At 50.6% G+C, this 24,586-nt stretch overlaps 1 protein-coding gene across 3 annotated transcripts in view; it reads left to right on the top strand.

The window, feature by feature from the left end:
* Positions 1-24,586, top strand: part of KIRREL3 (kirre like nephrin family adhesion molecule 3) — a 546,659-nt gene that overhangs the window by 394,843 nt on the left and 127,230 nt on the right. Inside the window, exon 1 of one of the 3 annotated variants that reach the window (XM_042959078.1) lies at positions 19,011-19,167. The exons of the other annotated variants lie outside the window; for them this stretch is intronic. Within the exon in view, the coding sequence (XP_042815012.1) occupies positions 19,152-19,167 (16 nt within the window). The 5' untranslated portion in view covers positions 19,011-19,151. Of the gene's footprint in view, positions 1-19,010; positions 19,168-24,586 lie in introns of those variants that run through there. 3 annotated transcript variants of the gene reach the window in all.

The following is a 24,586-nucleotide window of genomic DNA, read 5'->3' as shown; positions in this document are numbered from 1 at the left end:
CAATTTAGAGAAAAGTAAAAGCCATTCAGAAGGCAGAAATACGTTAAATGAACAACTCCCGGGTTACTTCGGTTAGATAAAGCACAGCGGGGAGGTGTCGGTGGTTTTTTTGTCTGGGGGTTTTTCTGCTGGGGGGGGCTTGTTTCAGGGATTGGTGTTGTCTACTGTGGTTGGGGTGCACTTCTGGCTCCCCCTTCGCATTACAACTAAAAGCTGATGAGTCCAAAGCAAAATGAAGACCCTGAAGGCAGGGGGTTGGTGTGAGGGAGTCGCTGTGGTTTGGGAGACATGGTGACCCCGAGGACTCACATGCCTGATGGAGAAGACCAGTGGCTAGGGTCTGCTACCTGCTCCCGGCTGACCCCTTGGCCCACCGCCCCAACACTCCCCCTCTAGATCCGTTCCAGCCCAGACTGGGTGTGCCATCCCTGGAACACAACGTGCTCTTTCTGACCTCTGCATTTGCACGTGCTGTCTCCTCAGCCTGGAACCCTCTGCAGCCCCATCTTGATCAGCTGGCCTCCTATTTGTCCCTCGGGTTTCAGCTTAGATGGCGTGTCCCCCGTGAACATTCCCTAAGAAGTGCCAAGTCTGGTTAGCGACTCTCCCTGCACGTTGTCTTCTGTCATTGGGGCGTTCGTCACACTGTATTATAATTGCCTGCCCACCCATCTCTCCCACTAAACTACCCACTCCTTGAGGGCAGGGACTCTGTCTTGTTCATAGGTGTGTCCCTCCACCTAGCCATAGCAGGTGCTCAGTAAATGGGCTTTGTAAAAAATGTTTATTTATTTATTTTTGAAAGAGAGAGAGAGAGAGAGAGAGAGAGAGAGAGAGAGAGAATGAACACAAGCGGGAGAGGGGAAGAGAGAGAGGGGGAGACGGAATCTCAATCAGGCTCCATGCTGTCAGCGCAGAGCCCAACGTGGGGCTCAGCGTGGGGCTCGACCTCACAACCGAGAGATCACGATCTAGGCGGAAATTGAGAGTTGGACGCTTAGCCGACTGAGCCACCAGGGTGCCCCTAAATGTTGATTGGATGAATTGATAATCCCTAGCATTTACACACTTCCAGGGCCTTTGCCGTACAGCTGCTTCAAGACCACATCGTGAGCTCAGCCGGGTGTTCTCCTTGCCCAACCAAGTGACCTCACTGAGCCCCCAGCAGATCAGTGGCCAGGTGGTGTGAACCCAAGACCTAGGTGCTGGTCCAGTGGCTCCCCCCTGCACCACCTTGTAATAGTCACTTCAGTCTGGGCAAGTGGCAGTACTGAAGTCCTCACGGCCCAAAAAAGGTGATGAGGCTTGATGTCCATCATAAAAACTGGATCTGAAGCCAAAAGACCCTCGTTCAGCCTCAAGTCCGCTGCATACAGTGTGTGTGACTCTGAACAGGGTGTCTGATTAATCTCTCTGAGCCTGAATTTCAGGTTTATAAAATGAAGGCTACCGGTGTCAGAGTGTTGTTATAAAGACTGAATGACAAGCAAAGGATGAGGGGAGTTACACGCTTTAAGGTGGCCATAGCCCCTTGAGCAGAGAAGCCGTCAGACCCCCACCCAGCCACATGTTACAATGGGGGCGGGGGACGCTCAGCAAGACAACTTGGTACTTGGCCGTGAGCATCCAGCTCCAGTTGGATTACCTAGTTACCCAGTTACTCCATAATGATTTAGACCTGCAACATGGCGGCACTAAGCAATGTGATTCTTATTGATTTTGGCTCTGTGTCCCTCATGAACAAGGACACGTGAAGAGTGGCCTCTGTAATTCAAGATCCTCAGGTGCCTTTTCAGAGCCAAACATCTTGCTGTGTTTTCCCAAACGTGCACTGTAATTTGAGCTCATCCTTCACATCCCGTCTTGGAAACGCGGCCACGTCAGGGGAGGGATCCTGCGGCTGAGTAATGCTCTCCAATAGAGAGTTTGTTTTTAAAGAGAGGAAGTAAAGAATAATGTTCCCGTTCCAAGCTGCTGAGGGAATTAGGAAGGCAGACGGCCATTACTCAGTTGGAATCCTGCCAGGGCTTATGATATCATATTTATTTGCCAAGAAAAACACCTCCTTCGTATCTCTCAGGCAGTGAAGGGAAGCCAAAGCCCAACCCCAAACACGTTTTGTGCGGAAGGTTTAAGGCACACAGACGGAGCTTAATGATAACGGTGGCCATTTACATTTATGTAGTACCTTTTAGCTAGATGGACCCCCAGAGTTTGACAAGCATCAAGGACAGATGAACAGACAGGCGTGAAGTGCTACACAGATCCCTTTGTACTCGCATTTCTTAAAGGCAGCCTCCCTCGGGCCCTCTTTGCCATTTGGCACGAAGGTAGAAAATCAAGCGCTGTCCTATCCGGTCCTCTGCTTCCAAACACTGTTAAGAAAACAGGGGATAAAGGTACCTCCTGTTGGTAACGTTCCACAGACTGTCTTGATAAAGGTTAACTCCTTTACCGTGCATTCCATAGAGTTATGCAAATGAATCCCTGAGATTGATGTGAATCGTCTGAGAGTTGATTTCGTTGAGTCAAAAGGCCGTTGTTGGGGATCTGGCCTGTTGGCTGTGGCACACGTGTGGTGGTGGCATCTAACCTGCAACTTTGATGATGTCAAGGTGAGGAAGCTCTTCCCGAGTCTTAACGCACCCCTCTCCCCTCCTCCACCCCGCTCCAGTGAGACAGAAAGAGAGGGGCTGGTAGGGCCAACAGCCATTCCTCTGAGCGTACTGGTGCGAGAGGACAATTAGGCCCACGTAGAAAACTTGCAAAAGCCACCTTTGCTCTGCTCAGCCTGCCTGGACACCTAGGCTGGGCCAAGCTCACGGGATTGGGGCCGAGCCAGAGAAATGTGTGCAAGATGCATTTCCAGACCACTGAGGCCCAAGCGATGGGAAGGAAGGAGGGGATCATCTGAGAATCCAGCAGCATGAGGAGCAACTCTGACAAGTTCCAGGGACAGGCAGTGACGGAGGACATGGACAGGAGTTGGCCAGACCACGTAGGGTATTTTACAGAATCTACATCTGGATAGCAAAGAGATGGGAACCCCAACACCCCACTTCTGGGCCACCAGCCATGACCACCCTCTGTCCAGGAGCTGGACCGTGCTCCGAGGGTGCATGGATAGTATTTATTCTCCTCCCTTGAGCACCAGGTCCACACCTGCAATCATGCACCGGGTGCCCTGATGGCCACTGACTTGTATTTCTCAGATTTCGCTCATGAGGACGGCTTTGTGGCGGATACAGCATCTCATTTTCCAGGAGGTCCTGAGGGGGCAGCCACCAGACTCTACATGCTGAATGTCAGCTACATTAAGCTAACACATCGCATCATTGAAAAACCCTATTTACACATGATAAACATGGGGATAGATGCCACGGAGGACATAATACAGTATTGATTAAAACAATGGCCTGTAATGCCTTCTCAAAGGCTGCAGTCACCAGTAGGTTCCTCAGAGGTCCCCCCACCACATACACAGGCAGCCCTACCCCCCCCCCGCCCCCCGCCGCACCCTGCACCGGGCAGCCTCAGCCGTCATTCTCCAAACTGAGAAGACAGGCCTTTCCATGGGCCAAGGCTAGTAAGCAGGGGCCACCTTTTATGGAGCCCCCGCTGCGTGCCAGGCACTGTGCTAAGTGCTTGATCTCGTTTTACCCCCATAGCAGCTCTTTGAGGTGGGTGATACCATTATTCCCATTTTACAAAGAAGGAAACAGACACAGAGAAGAGTTAAATGTCTTGCCTGTGGTTGTACAACCGACAAGCAGGGGGAGCCAGGATGTGAAGCCAGGTCAGTCTAACTCCAGAGCACATGCTCTATTCATTATGCTAGGCTCCTTTGTGTATCCGTTCCGCGTCTATATATGTACACACGTAGATGGGGAGTGAGAGAGCCACTCCCAGTAGTAGGCTGGGCATTAGGGGCTGGGGCGCTGGACAAGACGGTTATTACCGATTGGGGTTGGTGCGGGGGTCACCATTAAGAAGCTCAACAATAGCCATGATCCAGGCTGTCCTGTGCTGGGATGCACCTGCCATTCAGCAACTCTGGAGGTTTCAGAGGCTCAAAAATGGAAGACCTCAGTTTGGAAAGATAACTTACTGCCCTAGAGCTGCTGGCAAGCCTAGAGCAGGAGTTATTTTCCCTAGTAACCACGCCATCCCCTCCGTTCTGAAGGAGTCCATAACCAGCTGAGGGCAGCAGGAGGGTCTGTGACCATAGATTGGTGAGTCAGACAGAGGAGGCTTCGATTGCACACAGGAGGTGTAGGGCCAGGGGAGCAGGCTAGAGATGTGTCTGGCTAATTTTCCATGAGGACGTGTGGCTGGTATCAGACTAGGGGAGACATGGAAGGGTCTGGCCCCCAAGAACAGATAGTGGTATCCCCATCCGTAAGGAGCGGCGCTTCTCTGCTCTGTCATTTACTGGTTGTGTGACTTTGGGCAAGCCACTTAAGCCGTCTGAGCCTCATACCAAAACTAAGGATAATCCCGCTTCTGGGTCAGTGCTGTGAGGACTTAATAGGAAAATGAGCAACTGCAGGGAGCAGTGTAGCCAGCGCTCAATAGAATCGAGTGCAGACGGGGAGTACTTGGTGACCTGCCCTTTCCGTCCTCATGGACTTTAGGCCTGTGGAGATCCAGAGACCTCTGCGTTCGGCTCTCACTCCCTCCCTTGGGGAGACCAGGAGCTGAGAGGGCCAACCCGCGTCTCAGCCTTCCCTGCTGAGCCGCCTAGAATTGGAAGGTAAATGGGCAGATTTTGCATCTAGCCGAAATCCTTGCTTTGCCGGGTTCGCTTGCTTCCGCTGTAGCAGAGGATTTCTACTAAACCCTCCAACCGTGTCTGGATTATTGCTTCCGGCAGCATCAGGGGAGTGCGTTCTGATACCAACTCTCACAAAACATTGAGAGCAGAAACACACACCAGGGCTTAGCAAGGCTGGGAAAGGCAGTCACGGGCACTGCTGGAGAAGTGCAAGCCACCTAGCAAACAGCCCATCCTGGAGGCGGCCCCTGGTCTCTAATCGGAGCAGGCGGCCAGTGGAGAGTTCACCCTCTCATTGGAGAGATGAGAAACTTGAAGCCCAGAGAGGGTCATTGATTTGCTCAAGATCACCCAGTAAGGCCAGAGAAACCACACAGGCAGACCAGGGCCAAGAAAAGGGAAGGACCCTGGCTCTGGAATCGGCAGCCACTTAGATGTGTGACCTTGGGTAGGGTGCTTAACTCCCAAGAGTCTCTGTTTCCCCATCTGTGCAGTGAGACTGACTCCGTACCTCACATAACCAGGGAGCCATGAGGCCAGGCCTGGTCTGTTACAGGTGCTCAGTTAAGAGTCGCCTTGCTAGCACCTTCCCTCTTCTCTCCCCGGGTGAATCTTTCCCTTCCTTATCAGAACACACCAGAGGCCGCCCCTGTGCAAGAACCAGTGTCTTACTCTCGTTCTGAGGCTTCATCCTGGCTTAAGAGGAGACTCATGGATCAGGCCGTGGTCAGGGCGGACAGAGGGTCCCTCAAACCAGAAAAGTCCAAGGCTGGTTCTTGCTTGCTGGGCTCGGAGAGGAAGACAGCAGAGCAGTCTCAGGCTACATGTGGCCCTGCTTGTCCAGGGTGCACAGACACCATGCCAACCGCCTGGCCCGACTCACCAGGAAGGCAGTGCATAAATTCCTGGGACCACAGGGGGGTTGGTCTGGGCAAGCTAAAGACTCTCTGTCACAGGAGAAGAGGGACTTCTGGGCTCCCTCCCCATTCACAGCCCTCCATAGTTTGCTTCAATCTCCCTTTCTTGATTTCCCTATACGGATCCTTGCCCTGCTGCCACACTCAGTGCTCCCCCTTGTCCGTTCCCAGCCTGAACCTTCGCCCAAGCCATTCCTCCTCCTTCGAATGCTCTCGTCCCCGTCTTCCGGCCCGTCCTTGGCATCCTGTGCGGCCCAGCTCTAGTCCCACCTCCTCCATGAAACGCTCCATGGCCAGACGAGCACAGCGGTTATTGGTTGCCCTTTGTGTGTGCATCCCATGTCCCCAGCTGTGGGGGGCCCTGGAGGGCTGAAATGTGCCCAGTGCATCCGTATGGTTTCATACAATGTCTGGCCCGGTCAGCATATAAATTCCTATGGACAGTCACAGTGACATGTACCAGTATTAAAAAAATGATGTGACCTGTTTTTAAAGACTTTGTCATCCAAGGAGACAGGCAGACAGATGAGGCAGACAAATAACCTTAACAACAGAGGTAGAAAGCAGTGGGGGACATGGGAGCAGAGAGGGTGTTTGGGCACCCAGGTTACCAGCGACAGAAACTTGCAAGCATCATCCAGATCCAGGTGCAAGTCCAGATGTTGAGAAGGACGCAAACGCCATCCCGCTCATCCCCGTGGGGCTGACGTCGCATGGGTTCCTATGCGCATCCCCCTGTTTTCTGCCCTCTCTCCAGCTCTCCCCCCGACCCTTGCCAGCTTCCTGCTTCATCCTGTGCCCTGTCTGGTTCGTGAGAGAAGTTACTGGTTAAGCGAGAGAGCGGGTCCTGGGGACCCTGAGTGTTCTGCTGAGCAAAGGCCCAGTAGAAATCTAATAAGCAGATCAGAGGGATAAAAGCTCAGGCAACAAGCAGGAGGATTTAAGGAAATGAGGATATTCAGTCCTGAGTACCTGAGGACGTTGTAATTGACAGAGCAGAGACTGAGCTCCCCAGGCCCCACGTGGAATTTAAGAAATTGGATTTTACACTCACCTGTGTTTGGGAACTAACTACCCTCCCAAGCGATAAATGCTAAGGGCTCTGGGGGGAAATCGCCAGAAGCCACACCACCATCATTTGTTTAGTCTCTACCTGTTCGTCTTCCAGGACCATGGACGGCCGGTGGGGAGGGAGCCCTTCAGAGACATTGGTGAGCTCTGGCGTAGACCTTCCCCGGCTCCTGCTTCATAAAAGTGACATGTGTTGGGGGACAGAGCGCCGGCTTCGGGTTAGATCCTGATCTGGTTCTCCTGCTCCCTAGCTGTGTAGCCTCAGACCGTCATGCCACTTTGCTGATCCCCGGAGTCTTCACAAGTGAAGTGGTGATTCCTGTCTCTAGGTGTGGGGAAGATAAAATGAGAGAATGTATGGAAGGCCGTCTCACGGGGTCGAAACTTGCTCGTGGACTCCTCGGGGTTGGTAAGCCCAGACCTGCCGTGACATGAGAGGCTAGAACGTTTACATTTCCAAGGGTTGTGGATAGGTCTTAGAGACAGAAGAGACAGTACTTGCGCTGAGTCAGAGGGGCAGAAGCCTACTGACTGGCCAGGAGCAGTTTGCTAGCACATTCAGAGAGTTCTCCATGGGGAGAGGCAGACTCCAAGCCACAGGAGCATCGTTACAGCCCCTCCCCAGGGCCCACACAAGCAGTGTGTGTGCACACAAGCTCACCCACGCACCCCACACACTCTCACACAGGTGAGACACTCCCTGCTCACCACACATCCACCCACAGCGACACACGCACCCACCTGTTCCGATGTGCGCATACACACCCCCACTTGTATTAGACACGTGGGACTCATGCCCATGTGAATTCCATATCCAAGATTCAGATCTCTATCTTCCCTTTCCTGGGACATGTGAGGCCAGGATTCCTCCAGGGGATTCCCATTTTGCCCTCCTCCTTCTTCGAGAGATGCTAAAGAGTGAATGAAGACGGGGTCTGGGTGGCTTAGTTAAGTGGCCGACTTTGGTTCAGGTCATGATCTCGTGGTTTTGGGGTTCGAGCCCCATGTTGGGCTCTGCTGACAGCTCAGAGCTTGGAGCCTGCTTCAGATTCTATGTCTCCCTCTCTCTCTCTGCCCTTCCCCTGCTCGAGCTCTGTCTCTCTCCCCTGCCCCCCCCCTCAAAAATAAATAAACATAAAAAATTTTTTTAAAAAACAGTGAATGAAGACAAGTCCTTAAATGTACAGAGAAGCAGGGGTGCAGGGGGTGTTTTCCTGCTGCAAGCATCCCAGGTACCAAAACTCCCAAGGGTTGTTTTTCTTGGAGAAGAAAATACTGTTTAACTATAGGGTAGTTGGGTAGCAGAGGGATTGATCTGGTTCGGTGCAGCCCTGTGGGGCAGGTCAGGACAAATGAGTCAAAATCGCAGGGCAGGAGGGGATATTTAAGCTCAATATAAAAGAACTTTTAAATTATCATAGCTCTCCAAAAATGAAAAGCCCAGCCTTGTAAAGTAATGGGCTCCCATCTCTAGAAGGATCCAGGGGGAAACCATGTGACTACTTCTCCGAGATGCCGTAAAGGGGGATCCTGCACCAGACTTGAGGGTGAGTCTGAATGACCTCAAAGGCCTTTTCTGTGTGAAGAATCCAGAACTGGGGGGTCACCACTCAGCTTCTCCCTCAGCTACTGCCCCTGAAGGCAAGGATGGAATCTACAACGGAGGAGGGATGACCAGTCTCCAAGATGCTGGTCCCCACGTCGGACTCCCCCTCCAGGTTATTGGACTCACGCTGTGCAACAGATGCTCAGAACTTCTCCTTCCAGAGACCCGTGTTGCCTGCATTCTGCCTCTGCCCTCTGCCATCGACCCGACTGAGTGCAGAAGTCCAGAGACTGAATTTCTCTCAGGTGACATTTTGATGAATTTAGACCCAAAGTCACTTGGCTTATTGATCCCAGAGAAAATGTTCATCCTTTAAAGACCACCCAACTGCATACTTAATCCATGTGCCACACACCGGGTCGATATGAAACACCGCCAAGACAAACATGTTGCTGAGGCCTTTGTTGAAAGGGGACTTTGTGACTTTCTAGTTCTCTCTTCCTTCCACTCCAGCAGAGCTGTCTCGCCATGTGGGGAAATGCCCACTGGGAGGTTGAGTGGCATCGGCAGGAAAGCCGTGGGTTTGGGTTCTCACCTGTGCCACGGCCAACGATGTGCTCAGGGACTGTGAGCCAGCCCGTTAGCCGCCCTGTGCCTTAGTTTTCCCGTCTGAGAAATAGGAGCCTGACCGCCCCTGCTCCAGTCACACGGTGAATGGCATCGCCGTGTGTAACAGCGGCCTAGCACAGGGTAGCTCCGAAGTGTCCTGCTCCTGAGCTGATTAGAAAGGGCCCTCTCGATGTGCCTCCAGAAACAAAGCACGAGGGAAGAGAGGAAGCACATCAGCTGGCTCCCAGGAGCCTGTGCAGCCACAGCCAGAACAGCCAGGAGCGCCAGCCCCGGCCACGTGCGGGCCGAGCTGTGGCGTCTGACGCCCGCTGCCGGCTCGCGTTGGGCTCCAGTGACAGCAGGTTGTAGATGGAGATGCTGAGGCCCGGTGACTTGTCCAAGTGATGTGACACTTCCTAGCACTAAGTGATGTGCAAGGGAAAGGGACTAAATAGATGCTGTCTAAAACAGAAGCTCGGGGAAGCAAAAACTGTCTGTCTTGGTCGCACGGTATCCATAGCGACCAGAACCAATGCCTAGTGAGCTCTCAACAAATACAGAACGAGTGACTGAGTCAGTGAATGATGAACAGGGGGAAAAAAAAAAACCATCAACGATATGAACCTGAATGACTAACCACATGAGGCTGACTTATAGCACATTTCTGCAAAAGTGAAAAAGGCCGGCGAAAAGCAGAAGACGTACCGAGTCCGGTTCTCAAACCACCAGAAGAACTCTCAGGTCTGTGCCCTCACCTTGGCCCCCAAGGTTTGGAAGGGAACTCGGGTGCCAAATCAGTTGGCGATCTGTCAGGACGTAGGGGCAGATTTTCCCATCTGTTAAATCACTCACCCCATGTAAGCATTTATTGAGTGCCTGCTGTGCGCCAGGCTCTGTGCGAGGTGACAGAGATCCAAGGATCCGTTGAGCTCGTCCCCACCTCACAGCCACAAGGCTGGAGCGAAAGATAATAAGCCATTGTCTCCTCCATGGGAAGTCCCATAGCAAAGGGATGTGTGAGTCATGCGGTGTCCAAGGGAGGGGGTGCCCACCTGCAGGGCTGAGTGGGAGAGGGCCACGTGGAGAAGGTGTTTCCCTACGGGGGGTCTTGAGCTAGGAGTGGGATGAGGTGTTTGAGTCTCTGGCAGAAGAATGGCCAGGTCCCAGGCCCAGAACTGGAATCAGCAGGGCACATTCTCAGGCCTGCGCACCATGACCGGCCCTGCGGTCGGGCAGAGGGCCGGTCAGGCCACAAGACTGGGGAAGGTGCTGGGCAGTCATCCCTGCCGGTCAGGGCGCCCCCAGGATGGGAAAGGGGAAGGACGCAGCTCTGCCACTGGTGGCTCAGGGAGATGACCTCACTCCTCTGACGGTTAGTTTCTTCCTCTGTCCCTGGTTGAATGGGGTGATTTCTAAGTTCCCTTCCAGTTCTAACATTCTATGACATTTCTGACTAATGCACCAGATCAGATATGTACACAAGACCAGAGGCGTAAGAAAATACACAAAGAAACGTGGGTTAATCTAGTGCAAACAGTGTAAGAACTGAATAGGCTGGCTACACGGGCAGTGCTTGAAATACCTATGGACTCACCCTTCCAGGCCTCAGATCCTGGCTTGCAGAACCATGGTTCCTCCCCAGCCCTCAGGGAAGGGGAACATTCCCAGCTGAGCCCCAGGGAAGTCTGGCCCTGCGTGAACGAAGTGTCCCCAGGTGACAGTACAGCCTTTGTGTGGTGCCAGGGGCTGAAACAGAAGTTACACCTCGTCCCACAGAGCTCCCGACACACAGGGAAAAAATGCTTTGGTAAAAAGTAGTAGGAGTCCTCCCGTGGCCCTCAGTCCCCTACAGGCAGCATTATTTCTAAGCTGCAGTTATCAAGGAAGGGGGCCTCTCAGACCCAACAAATCCAAAAGCTAGGGGGACCTTAGCAATCTTTTTGGTGAGAGGCTATTAGTTCTTCGGTGGGAGAGCATCATCCCCTCTGAGAATACACAAAAGTCCTGGTTCTCTCCTAGAAAAATGTATACACACTCAGTTTTGTATGCAAATTCAGGAGGGTATGAGATGCCCTGATTGAGGTCCCCTAAAGGTCCCCAGACACCAGGTTAAGTCTCCTGCCCTAGTTCAGACTCTCTATTTCGTAAGTGAGGAAATTGAGTCCCAGAAAGCGCAGGTGACTCACCCAAGTTCACCCAGTTAATTAGAGCAGAGGCGAGTTCCCAGGAAAATCAGGCCAGCATCTGCCCCAAGCAGGGACGCTCCCAGCAGGGCACAGGATCGCTGATGTCTGACGTGGAGCTCGGTCCCTGCAGATGCCATGGCTCAACTCTGGCAGGGAGAGCAGAGAAGAGGGGCAACCAGGCCCCGGTGGCTGGCCCCCAAAGCTTCCAGCTTCTGCTGCCTCTCTGTCCATAGCAGAAAGGGACTTGGGTGATAGCACGCTGACTCAGCACCCTCTGACACGTCATTCCACTCACCACACAGAAGGTTCCTCGGGGAACACTGGACAGGCACTCAGAGCTGCCCGCATCCTCACCCCCACGGTGTAAACAGGAGATCTGGATTTGTGAGTGGTGAAGTCCTATACCTGGGGGGAGGGGGCGGGGCACTAGGATCTGATAGGACTCAGACCAGATTCAGGTCTCAGCTCTGCTGCTCTATAGCTGAGCTGCCATTGGTGAGGTATTTAACCTTCCCGAGCCCCAGTTTCCTCAACTGCACAACCAAGACTATCATGGTGCCTCTTCCCAGGACTGGTGTAAGAATTAACTGAGATAATTTATATGAAGTGCTTTACCGCCGTGCCTGGCAATACATGATAGCTGTTTTGTCACACCGCCCGGGGCAGGGGACCTTACGGTGGTAAATCCTTCCCTTCAGGATCTCACACCCAGCTTCTTACCGATACCCTCCCTGGTAGCGATGGATGTAGGAAGAAATCTCTCTTCCCACTGTTCCAAGCATTTGCTGAAGAGTGCAGCAGGGGGCCTCTGCAGAAGCATCTGGAAGAACTTGCTGCCATTAGCAGATGCTGCCCATGCAGAGGTTGTGAGTTTGCCCCCTCTGAAGATCCTAAAGGCACGTCGGTCGTGACCTTTCTGGAATGGTGGAGTGGCAGTCCTGCCAGGAGGTGAGGGAGGGAACCACATGAGCCATCGTGGCCATCCAGTCAGCAGCTTCAGCTCAGCAAGTCATCAGCAAAAACAGGATGAGACATGGAGGGATGGTGACTCACAGGACAGGAAGCAGAAATCACAGGTGGAGGCCCTCAGTCACGTCTGAAAGACCTGGAAGCCGGAACCAGGGTAAACAGACCCCTCTTCAGATGTTAAAGCTCAGCCAGGGGTGTGCTGATAACCCAGCCCTCGGGAAGGAGAGCGTGCAGGGGAAAAGCCTTCACGGCAGCCTTGTCCCACTCCTTGGTGGAAATACTCACCATGGCCAGTTGGAGGCTGCCAATGTGACCTCACCGAATGCAGATGGGAACCAGATTCCAGCTGGCACTAGATCACTACTCCACTGGCTGCAGCCTACACCCCAGGATGGGACAATGGTGTACATTCCCTGGGCTCCAGTCTGACCTTAGTCCTTGCGAAGAGACCCTGGCACCTTGCACTGAAGATAACTTCTTTTTTTCTACTGAAATGAAACCTGCCTCCTTACAGTCCCCACCGCCTGGTCCAAACTCATTGCCCTAAAGCCCCGCAGTCAGTCTTTTCTCTTTCCTACTTGCACACCCCAACTCTTCACCTGTGCCTCTTGTGGCAAGACTTACAGACACTTGCTGGCCTGGCACCAGCCTCTGGGTGCTGCTGGGTCTGCCCTGCACCCCTTGAAGAATGGCTTACAGAGCCAGGCGCCACCTTCCCTGTAGGTCTGAGCTATGCCAGGTTAGAACCTTCCATCACCTGCTTGAACTGAACCGGTCACGAGAGGACCTTTATCTGGGTCTTCCTCCAGGTTTGTTCTAATTCCTTGGCTGGTTTATAAGACCCCAAGGGTGGACCTTAACCTTCTTTCTACCCCAATGCCCAGCACGTGCCCTGTGCTCACTCTGCAGTTACTCAATAGCTGCTGGCAAGGTTGACGATGACCATTTTCAGGCCCCTTGGCTTCTCTGATTCTACAAAGCACCAGCTGTAGCCCTACATTACCATGCAAGCCATGGGTGATAGGGCCCTGGAGGACCATCATGAGCCAGCCCCTTTCCAGAGAGCTGAGCGTAGCTGTCCCCCAAGCGGCTGTGGACATCGTCTTTACAAGGGTATAAGAGCCTCTATTCAGAACCAGAGCCCTCAGGCTAAACTGCAGGCTTATTTTATTCTTGTTCTGACTTTCAGCACACCCGTGCTTTTTATAATAATATATTACGTTGTTATTTTTCTAACGCCTCTTTGTGGAGTTGTTTACAATATGTCCAGCCTTCGCTCCATATGTTTGAACAGGTCATAGGAACACACCTGTCCTCACCTTTACCTTCCAGCTTTTTGCATAAATTATCCCCCAGTCCTCACCACAGCCCAAGAGATCTCCACTTCACAGACTGAGGAAATGAAGTGGATACCTCCGATCAAAAGGCTACACTACTGTGTGAGAAGTCCCAAGGGGGATGGACCCGGTGGTCCAAGCTTCCTTGACTGGCTTCTCTCAGCCTCAGGAGCCAGGGGAGGACCTGGCTGTCCCATCCAAGATCTACAAGTCAGAACAGCTGTGGACAATCTGCTCCCCAAATCCCTCGGTTTAAAGGCTCTCCTTGTCTTAGACCAGGTTACCTCACTGTGTCCTCCAACCAGAGAACCTTCTCCAAACTAACAAGAGGAACACATCCTTCCATAGTTCGGGCCTGGGCCACCAACTTCCTTCATGTGGCTGTGCCATCCTCTGTGGTCAGGACAGAGCCTGAGTCAAGGTCCCTCATGGTTTCTTATGGACAGACTGGTCACAGACACACATGGGCTGCCACTGGCCACATGCACTAAAACCTTGTGAGTTCCCTTGCTCCAGAACAGACCAGGAGTGGTTGGTGTGGATGCAGGTCTTCGGTGGTACTGCCCATCCCTGCTCTGAGAAGTATTTAATGGCCCACAAATGATCCAACCAGCAGGTTGGCGGGCGCAGGTAGGCAAGGGAGAAGATGGTGAATGGTGGTGAATACGTACCTTTTTCTCTGCAGGGGAGATTTGTCTAAGGTGTGAGCTGGAGTCTGGAATTCCTTCCCATTCTCTCACCATAATATGGGAGCAGATGCATTCTCTCTTTTTCATACTATCACAGTCATCTTCGTCCTCTCCTCAAATGGGGCCCCGTCTCCGGGACTCAGCTATGGATGTGCAAGGTCTGTGCAGTCCCCTGCATGCCTGATGGCAATCAGCCTCTCACTGGGATAGCCTTGTGGGGAGTAAACTCTCATGTTCTTATTAAGTGATGGCTGGTGTTTCAGAATCACTCCCGTGGATCTGTTTGGGGTTGATTCCTAATCAAAGCTCTCAGGCTCTCCTTTGCCCCCCCTCACTGCCGAAAGGTTAGCATTACAGAGAAGAAAGGTGCTCTGGTTTCTGTTGCTGGGCTCTGCCAGCTTGGATCTGGGGCTCTGGGGAAGATGAGAGGGCTTGATTTTGTCCCAATTCTTGTGTTCAGATCCCAACTCTGCCGTTACCAGCTGGGTGACTTCTGGCAACTCTCAGAACCTCTCTGGTCCTTGTGCCCGCCTCCAAGAATATCTCGGGTGTCATGAGGGTTCAAGGAGATCTTGTATCCAACAGGTGCACGGAAGATAACAAACCCCGGGGGGTGTGTTAACTGCTGATACCCAGTCACAACCACATTCTCCCGCTTCCATGGAGCTTTCTGGAACCAGTGGACCTTCCATAGGCATGTTGGGCAAGAACAAGAGGGTGGAACCAGCCTGTGGCGGTCACCCTGGCCCTCTCCCAGAGGGACCCTGCAGCAACAGCTCACCCTGCGGGTCCTACAGCTCCTGCCCACATACACCAGTGGGGAGAGACTGCATTTGCACACCCTCATTTTCTCGAAGGCACAAGAAACCCTGCACTAGGGCCTCCATGTAGCTACATGGGTAGCTAGATAAATAATCACTAAATAAATAAATAAATAAAAATAAACAAAGAAAGCCTCCAATGAGCTTGAATTGCTGCCGTGCTGAGAGGTAACTGGCAGATTCAATTTAATTATAAGATACAGAGTTGTAATGGGGTGTGTGAGGCTCAAGGAGGATTTCAGTAATGGGAGGACAGCGGGGGTTCTCTGCCTTCTCTGCTGGCTCTTCTCCTAACCCCACCGCCTCCTTTCCTCTCTCGCCGTGTGAGCTGGGGCATTGGCGGGGAGCTCGACACTGCTCTGGAAGACAATGTCTGGCCCACCCTCAGGGCCTCTGCTCCTCTCTAGCCTCAGCTCTTGGGACCACCCAAGTTACCAGGCCTGGGATGGTCCTCACTCAGGAAGACGGTGAGGTGGGGGCAGCAAGGGGCTTCATGCTCACAGCCCCTGCCTTCTTCTTCTGCTCCAGGGAAGGTGCCCAGCGAGGTACTGGCCCCTGCTGCAAGGCCAGGTGAACAGGCAGCTCTGATCTGTTTGCCTGAGGACAAAAGCAAACTATTGCCTGGCCTGCCTCTTGTACAGCTTTCTACCCAGAAAGTGGAGGGGGCATCCTCCAGCCTACTGAGGCTTAGCCAATACCCTTCCATCCTAGGACCCTGTAATAGGCGACCATGTGCCTCCTCTCCTCTCTGTCTCTCTGTCTCTCTCTCTCTCTCTCTCTCTCTCTCTCTCTCATACCATCCCAGCTGCCCTCATTGTCTCCTCGGGTGGGACTGCCAGATTGGATGGCCCTACGCTCCGTACACCGGCCCCCCCCAACTCCCAGAACACTGTTTCCTTCTGCCGCCCCTTTCCTTGTACCAGGTGAGAGCAACCGTCTCTGTCTACCCCCACCCTATTCAGCAGAGGGCTTGAGGGCAGAGGCTGGCCATATCTGACTCCACTGATAAATTCCTTAAGGCCAGCTCCTGGCCCTTATGGGACTCTCTTGGTTAATCCTCAGCTTTTATGATTTTATTGGGGCCATAAATGGGTGACACAGAGGTTTGCAAGCACATAACTAAACAGCAGCCGTTCTCCATGCTTCCATGTCCTGCCTCCACCTCCCTGTCTCCCAGGGAGGCGATCCATCCTTCTCCAGGCATGGACTTTCCAGGGCCTGACTCCCACAAGGATTTCTCAGTGCCCCCTAACCCCCTGGCAGCAATGCCCATGACTCCATTGGCCCGCACCCTCTGAGTACATATGGTCCCCTTCTTCCCACTGGGGTCTCTGCTGGTCACCTGGGCTCAGCATCCAGACTGTATCCCAGCAGAATGGCACAGCCCGGGCTCTGGGATCAAATGGGCCTAGATTTGGGTCCTGGCTCCTCCACTTCCCAGCTGTGTGACTTCAGGTAAATTACTCAACTTCCCTGAACCCCACCTATACAATGGGGCTGATTATCCATATCTCCAGGAATCTGTGTGAAGATTAAATCCCTGCATCAAGTTTATATTCATAGCCTTTTGTTGGGCCTCTGCCTTCCCAAAGATCTGGACCTCAAGTCCATGGAATGGGGTGTGAGTATGGGGAGGTAGGGGGGACTTTGGAGGCTTCCTCGTGACGCTCGGTCTTAGTCCTTTGGGGACACTTTTGGTCCTAAAAGAAAAAGGAGAAAAGAGATGCCCTCTTTGTGCCTGGCCTCCTAGCTGTGATTGACTGGCTGTACCAGGCTGAGCCTCCCCAGGGACAGGGCACACAGCTGTCAAGCATCTGGTCCCATTCAGACATTACTCACCAACTTCCAACTTTCTCTCAGGAAAAGTCTAAAAGCCTTGCAGGCATATGGCCTTCAGCAGTCCCTGTCCCTCACAGGATAAGCAGAATGATGACAGGCCAGGGGGGAGGGATGGCCTTCATGATCTTGTTTCTCTGTCATATTCCCTCACAGAGCAATTAACCCCATGGGATCAGACATCTTAAACCAGAGATGGCTGAGGTAATCTTGTACATGTGATAAAACTGTTTCTATAAAATTCTTCAACCAATATTACTAAACTCTCCCCCGATTCCCTGCACCTCTTACAAAGATATGATACCAGTTATCCAAAGAACCTCACTCATAATCAGGTTTACTGGCTTCCACACTTACTAGCTGTATGACCCTGAGTGAGTTATTGAATCTTTTGGATTATCAGTTTCCCATTCTAGCAGATAGGAATAATAATAATAGTACTTACAGAATTTTTATGATTGAAGAAGATAATGCATACAAAGTATCTAACACAGAGACTAATGAATCATAAGCAATCAGCAAATTGCAACTTTTTTTTAAATGTTTATTTTTGAGGAAAAGAGAGAGTGAGTAGGGGAGAGGCAGAGAGAGGGGAACGGAGGACCTGAAGCGGGCTCCTCACTGACAGCAGCAAAGCAAGCCTGATGTGGGGCTTGAACTCATGAACCATGAGATCATGACCTGAGCCAAAGTCAGATGCTCAACCAACCGAGTCACCCAGGTGCCCCTATAAATGGCAACTTTGATTGTGATGATGAATGAAGTGAGCTTGGCCCCAGATGGGGGAGCCCTTGGTGATACCAACCAGTGGAGAGGGGCAAGGCTAGGCTGCATCCAGCCCCCAGGAGGTAGGGTAACCTGTGTCCCAATTCCAGGGTGTAGAGGAGTGTGGGAGGAGTGCAACCCCTGGGGTCTGCATTGATGCCCAAGTGGCCCAGAGGAAGGCCACATTCTCAGTCAGTTGGTGGCCATGTTGGAATTCCAAGCAATTAATTAGTTGGGAGAAAGACCCCAGGCAGTATCTGAGGGTAGAAGATGAGTCCAACCTTCTGTGAAAAGAAAGATGGCAGGAGCCAGGCAAGGTCTCCAAGAGCCAGCCCGGTGGGCAGAGACTCAGTTCTCATGGAGGACTGAGAACAGAGCATGGCAAGGTGCACCAGGCATGAAGTCAGGCAGACAGGTGGACTCAAGCTTTGCCACTCAATAGCTGAGGGACCCTAGGTGACTCCTTTCCCATCTAAAATGTCCATTTCTTTATAAATAAAGATAAGAATAGTAACACCTGTCTTTACAAGGTCAGTGTGAAGGGGAAACAGGATGAGAAAAGTCAAACACCCATTGCCACCCGGTAAATGTCCAATTTGTCTTGAGCACAACGTAGAGTCGGGCCAGTGGACCAGGAGTTTGGGGAAGCCAGAGGAGTGGTGACCACATGGGCACCAGACTTCCTGTAGGCACGTGGCGTCTGGGGCCAGCGGCAACATGGGCAGTCATGGACCCCACAGCTGGTGGTGAGGAATCACTGAAAGACTGCCTGCCTTAGCTGCCCTGTGGATAGGGCCGTGCCAGCCAGTAAGGGCAGGCTGAGGCAGCTGAGGAGGCCAGGGGCTGGTAAAGGGCTTCCCCAGTGTTACTTCTTGCCATTGCTGCATATGAAACTGAAGCTTCTTACCATCAAGTATTGGAGGGAGGTCTGCCCCTGCAGGAACTAGCAGGGATGAGCTGGTGGGTCACAAAGACCTTTGGGAATTATCACAATGATTGCTGACCCTTCCTGAAAGAAGATAATGCCACTTGAGCTTTGCCATCTAATTTATTATCTTAAAAACTTAAGACTATAGCCGGCTCAGGTTTCTCCTACAAGAATTTAATTGGTATGTAATAGCACAGGCAATTAAATAGAAATCAATAGTTTAAAACAACTAATTGATACTTAATATGAATGAGGAAAAACTTAGTTCTAATATAATTAACTCATATTAAATAGGTAATGAAATAGCAATTATGTCTTTACAACAATGTAAAGTTTATAGTTCTTTAATAAACTTAGAGTTAGCAAGCAATGAGAGTCAAAAATTATGAAACAGGTATTATTGGGCTATTAAACATTTATTACTTGTCCTGGAGGGCCAGAGGCAGACACTAGTCAGGATTAATAAACCTTTGCTATTCCCCTCTTCAGGCCTCTTTACTATAGAGGTTGATCAGAAAACTGTGATCTCTGAGCGATTTATGGGCACCATTATTGCCCGGGATGTGAGTAATAATGCTGAAACCAGGGTGAGGCAGAACTGAAACAGAAAGCAGGAGCTTAGCAGAATCAAGGTGAGGACTTCTCAAACACGAGGCTCTGGAATCCTGTGATCACCCAGGCATCCTGGCAAGACCGGCTTTTGATGAGTCAGGCCATCGGTATGGACGCCCACCAAGGGCAACCCCCCAGACAAATCTCCAGCCTTCGGGGCCCTTGGCGAGAGCCACCCCATGACCTGTAGCAATTATTGCCATTAGTGTGGAAATAATTCACATGCTGCTAATGACACTTTGTTTTACTGAACTACAGTGTTTGATTTTTGTTCACCTTTTCACAAGTATATGCCGTACATAGTCAACTGGATTATGATCTCATTGTGGGAAGAAGCTTGCCTTACATGTTTTTGTCTTGCACATGGTGCACTTAGGAGCTTCTCCATGAGCATCTGTGGACCGGATACCATACCTGTCACACTTTATAAATACGTCCTGGTTGTGTAGGGCTGGTACTAACACTTGTGGCAGAGTCTACCCATATATTATTCCATTGCTTTCTATGTAATTCATTACATAATGACTTGATCTACAGAAGACATCTGCTCTCTGAGGTCAGTAAAGCTGATTGAAAAGGTATTTCTTCAGGGGCGCATGGGTGGGTGGCTCAGTAGGTTAGGCATCTGACTTCAGCCTAGATCACGATCCCATGGTTCATGAGTTCAAGCCACACATCAGGCTCCTCATTGACAGGGTGGATTCTCTCTCTCTCTCTCTCTCTCTCTCTCTCTCTCTCCCCCTGCCCCTCCCCACTTTCTCTCTCTCTCTCTCTCATTTTTTTTTAAATTTTTTTCACCACCTATTAGTTTTTAATTCTTGTCAGATGATAATAATTACATATTTATTTTAAATAAATTAAAATAAATGCACAGGTAAAGACTATTACCTGTGTAATGTAGTAAGGAAAATATTTTAATAAAAGTAGATATAAAGCCATGTTCTAACAGCATACTTTTTTATAAAGTTCTATACAACATACATGTGTGAATTCTATTATTTTTTTCTTATTCTTTTTTCCCCTTTTTATTTTTTTCATTTTATTTTTTATTTTTTTAAATTTACATCCAAATTAGTATATAGTGCAACGACTTCAGGAGTAGATTCCTTAGTGCCCCTTACCCATTTAGCCCATCCCCCCTCCCACAACCCCTCCAGGAACCCTCAGTTTGTTGTCCATATTTATGAGTCTCTTCTGTTTTGTCCCCCTCCCTGTTTTTATATTATTTTTGTTTCCTTTCCCTTATGTTCATCTGTTCTGTCTCTTAAAGTCCTCCTATGAGTGAAGCCATATGATTTTTTTCTTTCTCTGACTAATTTCACTTAGCATAATACCCTCCAGTTCCATCCACGTAGTTGCAAATGGCAAGATTTCATTCTTTTTGATTGTCGAGCAATACTCCATTGTGTATTCTTTATCCATTCATCCATCGATGGACATTTGGGCTCTTTCCATACTTGGGCTATTGTTGATAGTGCTGCTATAAACATGGGGGTGCATGTGTCCCTTCAAAACAGCACACCTGTATCCCGTGGATAAATGCCTAGTAGTGCAATTGCTGGGTCGTAAGGTAGTTCTATTTTTGGTTTTTTGAGGAACCTGTATATTGTTTTCCAGAGTGGCTGCACCAGCTTGCATTCCCAGCTCTCTCTCTCTCTTTTAAAATAAATAAATAAACTTTTTAAAAATGTATTTCTTCATAGCTCATGTAATCATCCAAGACTGCTTCACTTGGGAACCCCATCACCTCAAACACAAGAAGTCCAGAAATGCACCATTATCCCCCGCCATGGCCTAATTGGCTTCCTTTGTCAGCTGCTTCTGACACAGACACCTCTCTTCCCCCAACCTCCCCAACTAAAGCCACTGTGGTCATCTGCCCCCTTCTGCTTGGCCACTCTGGCACTCAGCCCATAGTCTCTTCCCAGAATGTCTTTCAGATTCACCATGTTCTCTCAATCTTCGGCCCCTCTGGGGCCTCAGCCTCACCTGCTGTACCCACCTGGCTGGTCTTCCTGACTCACTTTCTCTTCCAGTCCCTCGACTTGTAGCTACCACAATAGCCTCCAAAGAACACCGCCCCAAAGTTCATTATTCATTATATCACTTTGGATGAATCTCCCCTTTCATACCTGTAAAGAAGGGGAGGAATTTAACGGTCCCTACTCCCCAATCTGACATTTCACTTCTATTTTTTGAGCTCGCCCTTACCAGCTACTTCATTGTAGGCATTCTTCACCAAGTGCATCTGATTTTCATACTAACCATGTGCAGAGCATCTTACTATTAGTATCCACATTTTATAAAGTGCAGAGAGACCCAGAGCATGGCTCACTCTGGAGTGCTAGAGCAAGGCTCCAGCCAACACTGAGAGTTTCGAAGCACACATGGCCTCCCTGTGACTCTAGCCAGGTCCAGCTGACGCCTTCTCCATATGGTCTCAGGAACCATCTGGTGAGCTATTTTCAGCCTCTCCACTGCTCTCCTGTGTCAAGGTGGCAGGGATGGAGAAGCTCTGAATGTCCCCCTGAGAAAGCTCAGGGTCCTTTCACTTGCTTTCTGATCTCAGGCTGTCTTCAGAGAGTGGGGAGAGAGAGAGAGAGCAGATGTCAGCCCATCATCTCTCACCAGGAGTACTGCAATAGTCAAACAATGGCGCTCTCTTGTCCGGGCTTACCCCTCCCCATCCGTCCTCTGCACCAGTGCCAAAATGGTCTTTATAAGATGCAAGCCTGGCCTGTCGGTTCCTTCAGAGCTCTCTGAGAGAAGAATCTGCTCCAGGCCTCTCTCTTGGCTTGTAGATGGCTGTCTTCATGTTCATATGGTGTTTTCCCTGTATGTGTGTCTGTCTCCAAATGTCCCCTTTTTATGAGGACACCAGGGGCATTGGCTTAGGGCCCCTCTAATGAGCATTTTAACTTGATTATCTCTGTCAAGGCCTTATCTTCAAACAAAGTCATGTTGTCTGGTGAATCCACATTCCACATGTGAATGAGGGGGAGAGGGGAAGGGCAGGGAAGAAACATAGTTCAACCCACAACACTGTCCTAGCCAGGGCCACCAACCTCTGTTCTCTATTGTCTGGTCTGTCTTGATTCACAGCCTCGGCAGCCCTGGGATCCCAGACCTTCCCCTGAGAAAGCTAGAAATCAGACCCGGCTTCTAACCTGAGTACTATTATCAGCTCGTACTTTGCCCTTGAACTGCCCTTTTACTTCTCTGAACCTCAGTCTCTGAAACCAAACTGGAGGAAATAGACCATTCTTCCTCACCTAGTTCAGAGAGCTACTGTGGTCATCTAATAAGGTAGTGAATATGACAGCATCGTGTAAAAATAAGGGTCCTGCAAATGTGAAGTAATAGCACTGTATCATTGTTATTACCTCTAAGAATAAAGAAATCCTAAGGCTAGAAAAAGTCCCATCATCACCCTGTGAAACTGAAGGAAAACGGGTCCATTTACAAAGTCAGCCCTTTTTATTCCTCCCAGAGGAAAGCTCCATTTCCTAGACTTCTTTTCCAATGAATTTACAACTTTCATTCACTCGGCAACGACCCTCACCTAGCTGACTCCATTGTGCTATGTTTCAGCCCACCTGGTTTGATTCTGACCTGGGTAGGGGAGAGCAGACCACTGCCCAATAGTCTTTAGTTCGTGCTTACATCGAATCATCAGATTTGTCCTGAGCTCCTGCCATGTGCCAGGCACTGTGTTGGGGACTATGGGCTCAGAGCTGAAAATGGCACAATCCTGGCCCTTCTGCGGCTCACAGTCCAGGAATTCCTGGGGTTCATTCACTTCTTCCCAAGAAACAATGCCCTTTCCCCATAAATGTTTCCTTGCAGAATAGTATTTCTTAAGCCTTTGCTCTCCTCAGACAGTGCCCTCCCCACCCCATCTGCCAGTGACCCTGGACTTCTTTGCTGTGAACTTTCCTTTTAAGCGAGGATGACTCAATTCCTGTTCATCATTTTCCACGGCTGCCTTTGGTACATCTGATGGTTCTGTACTGATAAGTGCTCAACCAAAAGCTGCAGCCCTAAGGTCCACATGGAGAAGACCCCGACATCTTGCTGTTAAAATGGGCATCTGTGATCTGATTCCATTGTCGGTCCCAGCCCTGTGTGACAAGGAAGGTGGCAGTCTGGTGGCTGGTCTAGCTCACAAAGTGAAAGATTCTTTGTGTCACAGTCCATCATCTTTCCCCTAAGAGGAGCCTGCTTCGCTTGGCGGGGGTAGAGTTTCTCCAAGACAAAGCGATTACTTCCTGATGCCACCCCCGCCACGCCCCACCCAGCCCTCTCTCTGCTCAGTGCCTTTGACAACACACCACTTCCCCTCTTGGATTTCCACATTCTCCTCCCCTCCCCCACCTCAGCCCTACTTCCTCCTGTGGACCCAGTGACCTCTAATTTAGCTCTGCAAATCTCTCCAAAGAACATCCCAAATTTTCATATGTGGATAGCTAACTAATTTTCACTTCACTAATTCTCCAACCTGCTCGTTCTTGCAAGGATCCCAGTGGCTTCTCCCCACTTCTCAGTGAGGACTCAGTTGGAGAGCCCTCTCACTTAATACATTTCTTCAGTGTGCTTATTAGCGCCTTGTAATATAGCTGCCTAAATAATTAAGACTAACCCACACATGTCAAATTAAATGAGCCAAATACATTGAGAAATTGCCTCACCCTCCATTTCTTTTATTAATCAGGTTTTTAAAAAATTCTTTTCCTGCTCATTTGCGAAAATCAAACATGGTCCGTGAGACTCTTACTTACAATAACCACCCATGTGGCCTCTTTCCTCAGGCAGTCACCCTGGGGGCAACCTATTATGTGACACACGATGGGTTGAGTTGGGGTGGCAGAGACAGCCAACATAGATGATCTGGACTCAACAGGTCGCCCACACTCTCTCAATCTTTAGGAGAATTATGCCTGCTCCATTTTCTTGAGAGTTTAGGGGATGGTCCAGCAAGACCAACAGGAATGTTGGCCTAAATCCATCCAGCACCTTCTGCCCCCACTCCTCCATGCTTCCCTGGGCTCATTGCAGGAACCCAGCTCCTTTTCTCATTACGAGTCACTGCTGATGTGCTTTAGATGGGCATAAGAAGTCAATGGAAAATATAATAAGAACCGTCAGCAGTTTTATCATTGTGGTGATGAACAATGGTCGTGCAATTATAATGGGCTGGTTAACTCTGCCTGTCATCAGCATGTTAAGGCTTCTATACAGTCCCAGAGTCTCAGGCAAGGGGCTATTGTTCACAGGGGCTGAGAGCCTCCTCAGAGCTTGTACTTCCGCTGGCCCCCTCCTGGCAGGCTGCATTCCTGCCTCTTGAAGGTGGTTGTTAGAAAGAATCCACAAATATAGTAAGTAAACATCAAAGGGGCTTTGATCCACAGGGCCCTTGGCAGAGCAGGAGCCCTTGAAGAAAGAGCCAAGGCCTTGGATGAGGGAACTTAACATCGTCAATTTGGGCGCCTGAGATGTAAAGCTGTTTGAAGTGAGGTTGGCTTGGCT

Source organism: Panthera tigris, chromosome D1, assembly GCF_018350195.1.
Source record: "Panthera tigris isolate Pti1 chromosome D1, P.tigris_Pti1_mat1.1, whole genome shotgun sequence".
Lineage (NCBI taxonomy): Eukaryota > Metazoa > Chordata > Mammalia > Carnivora > Felidae > Panthera > Panthera tigris.
The sequence above is the reverse complement of the archived record's forward strand: the minus strand, read 5'-3'. Positions and strand labels throughout refer to the sequence as shown.